The sequence below is a fragment of the Penaeus vannamei genome, chromosome 34 (genome assembly GCF_042767895.1).
Source record: "Penaeus vannamei isolate JL-2024 chromosome 34, ASM4276789v1, whole genome shotgun sequence".
NCBI classification, from domain to species: domain Eukaryota; kingdom Metazoa; phylum Arthropoda; class Malacostraca; order Decapoda; family Penaeidae; genus Penaeus; species Penaeus vannamei.
The window spans coordinates 12,090,529-12,093,028 of record NC_091582.1 but is presented as its reverse complement, the minus strand read 5'-3'; the positions used below and the strand labels follow the sequence as shown (position 1 = coordinate 12,093,028).

Genomic DNA, 2,500 nt, shown 5'->3' with positions numbered 1-2,500 from the left:
TTTCTTACTTTTTTTAGCCATCTCAACAACGTTTGAACACCAATCAATTTTCATATTCTTCACATGATGTGTGATGAGTGGAGGTCTTGCTGCATCTATATCTTCCTGTTTGATTTTCCTTTTGACTGCACCTGCACTGCTGCTAGCAACCTCATTCTCTTCCTCTTCTTTCTTGATTTCTTTAGCTATTTTCTTCATTTCTTCCCTTTCTTCATCATCTGCTGGCGAGGAGCGTCCATACTTCTCCCTAACACGTTCCTTAATCAACATACCTTGAATCAGCTTCTTCCAGTTATCATAAATTCTCTTTATCCTCTTCTCCTCGGCCTTTCTAGCTTGTTCTGCTTGATCCTGAAAGAAATTGTGTCACTTTTGGAAGATTCTTATTCCTACTTTTACACATTTATAAAATGGACATCTTTATACCATTTATTTGATCAATATATGGATCTCTTAACCTCATTAAGGTAAAGTAAGCTGTTCTTAGAATATCATTGGCAAAACAATTTGTAGAAATTTGTCAATATTACTCCAAATCTAATACTAAATAAAATCTGTTCCAGAACTTTCCCTTAACTTATACAAAATCTTACTGCAATCAATAATGAAAGAAGAAACATGATAGCCCATACCTCATTCCATGCATCTATTAAGGTATCCTTGAACTCCTCACAGACAACAAATCCGTCATAAACAGGATGAGACCAACCAGAATGGTAATCAAATCCAATCATTGCAGGGGCACAGTCAATATTGAGCTTCCTGGCAATACGGTTCAAGCCACTTACTGAAAACAATATACATTCATGAAACAAAAAATAAAATCAAAAATGACTTTTAGCTGAATTTACAAATTACAATTTCATGATGTATTTACAGACAAAATAAAAAAATAAAAACTTACTTGGAATGTGAACACAACCTCTAGGCAACATGGTTGGCTTAAACAACTCAACACTGCCATATTCACTGCGAGGCACTTTTCCATCTTTTGCCAAAGGTGGCTCATAGTCCTCTACTTGCCACTCACCAAACAATTCCAAAGGTCTATCTTTCACTACTTGGCACGTATTCTGGCAAAAGAAAGAAAGAGCTTCTGTAATAACAGCTACTCTTATAAGATTCAGGAGAGGGAGAGGGAGAGGGAGAGGGAGAGGGAAGGGGAAGGGGAAGGGGAAGGGGAAGGGGAAGGGGAAGGGGAAGGGGAAGGGGAAGGGGAAGGGGAAGGGGAAGGGGAAGGGGAAGGGGAAGGGGAAGGGGAAGGGGAAGGGGAAGGGGAAGGGGAAAGGGAAAGGGAAAGGGATAGGGAAGGGGAAAGGGAAAGGGAAAGGGAAAGGGAAAGGGAAAGGGAAAGGGAAAGGGAAAGGGAAAGGGAAAGGGCAAGGGAAAGGGAAAGGGAGAGGGAAATGAAAAGGAAAAGGGAAAGAAAAGGAGAAAGAGAAAGGGTAAGAGAAAAGGAAAGGGAAAGGGAAAGAAGAAGAGAAAGAATAAGGAAAAGGAAAACAGAGAGCAAATGAAAAAGAGAGAGCATGGGAAAGGGAAAGGGAGAGGAAAATGGGAATGGGAAAGTTTTCACTCACCTTATCCCATTTGGGTCTAGCCTTGACAATTTTGTAGGGCTCTTCATCCACTCGGACTGTTTTTGCTTCTTTTATCCAAGTGTCTCGAGAATAAAGAGTGTATACACTCTCACGGGGAAACACTGGCTCACTTTTGATAAAGCCAACAGGAGATTCATCAGGTGGATAAATTGCTTCGAATTTTAGAAGATGTCTTTGCAGTGCATACAATGGATGGTTTTTGTACCTGTAAATAAATTTATAAGCTTACTTTCAATTATCCCCATCTAAACAGAAAAAAATGCAAACCTAATTTTATGAATGTCCCTTTCAAAATCATCTAAAATCTAACCACTCTCACAAATTAAAAATAAATTTCATCTGTATCTGTTGAAGCTTATAACAACCATACTGGAAAAAAAAAATCATATAATCTATGATGAAGTAAATAATGCTAAGATTACTGATAGTCTTATACTGTATCAATGTTTATTGACAACAGCCAGAAAGGTCTGATGCAGACACCCCTTTCAACTAACTCTGCAATACTTCTTGGCAGTGGTTGCTGCTGCAAGTTTTGGTCCATCTCCTTGTCTTCCTCTTTGTCTAATCTTGTTCTTGCACACCTGAAGGCCCTTAGAGATTTTTCCCACCATTTGCTGCACAATCTGATCTGTTGCATAACAAAGCTTTTTATAATTCTGGAACTACTGCACATTAAAAATAACAATAATACCATGCAAAAATATAAATCTGTTGAAAATTGGCTAAATTCTTTTAAAGATCAAGTCAAAGTACTTCACTTTCTGCAATAGCTAAACTCTAAAAAAAAATTCACCTACTAATTATATATATACATAAATATATATATATATATATATATATATATATATATATATATATATATATATATATATATATATATATATATATATATATAT

General features: G+C 36.8%; 1 protein-coding gene across 2 annotated transcripts in view; it reads right to left on the bottom strand.

Moving 5' to 3' along the window:
- Window positions 1-2,500, bottom strand: part of Xpc (DNA repair protein complementing XP-C cells homolog) — a 38,115-nt gene that overhangs the window by 1,375 nt on the left and 34,240 nt on the right. For both annotated transcript variants that reach the window (XM_070113753.1, XM_070113754.1), the window contains 5 exons: window positions 2,099-2,232; window positions 1,581-1,806; window positions 905-1,073; window positions 633-787; window positions 1-351 (listed from right to left, as the gene is read on the bottom strand). The exon at window positions 1-351 is cut by the window's left edge and continues 1,375 nt beyond it. In XM_070113753.1, the coding sequence (XP_069969854.1) occupies window positions 1-351; window positions 633-787; window positions 905-1,073; window positions 1,581-1,806; window positions 2,099-2,232 (1,035 nt within the window). The remainder of the gene's footprint in view (window positions 352-632; window positions 788-904; window positions 1,074-1,580; window positions 1,807-2,098; window positions 2,233-2,500) is intronic.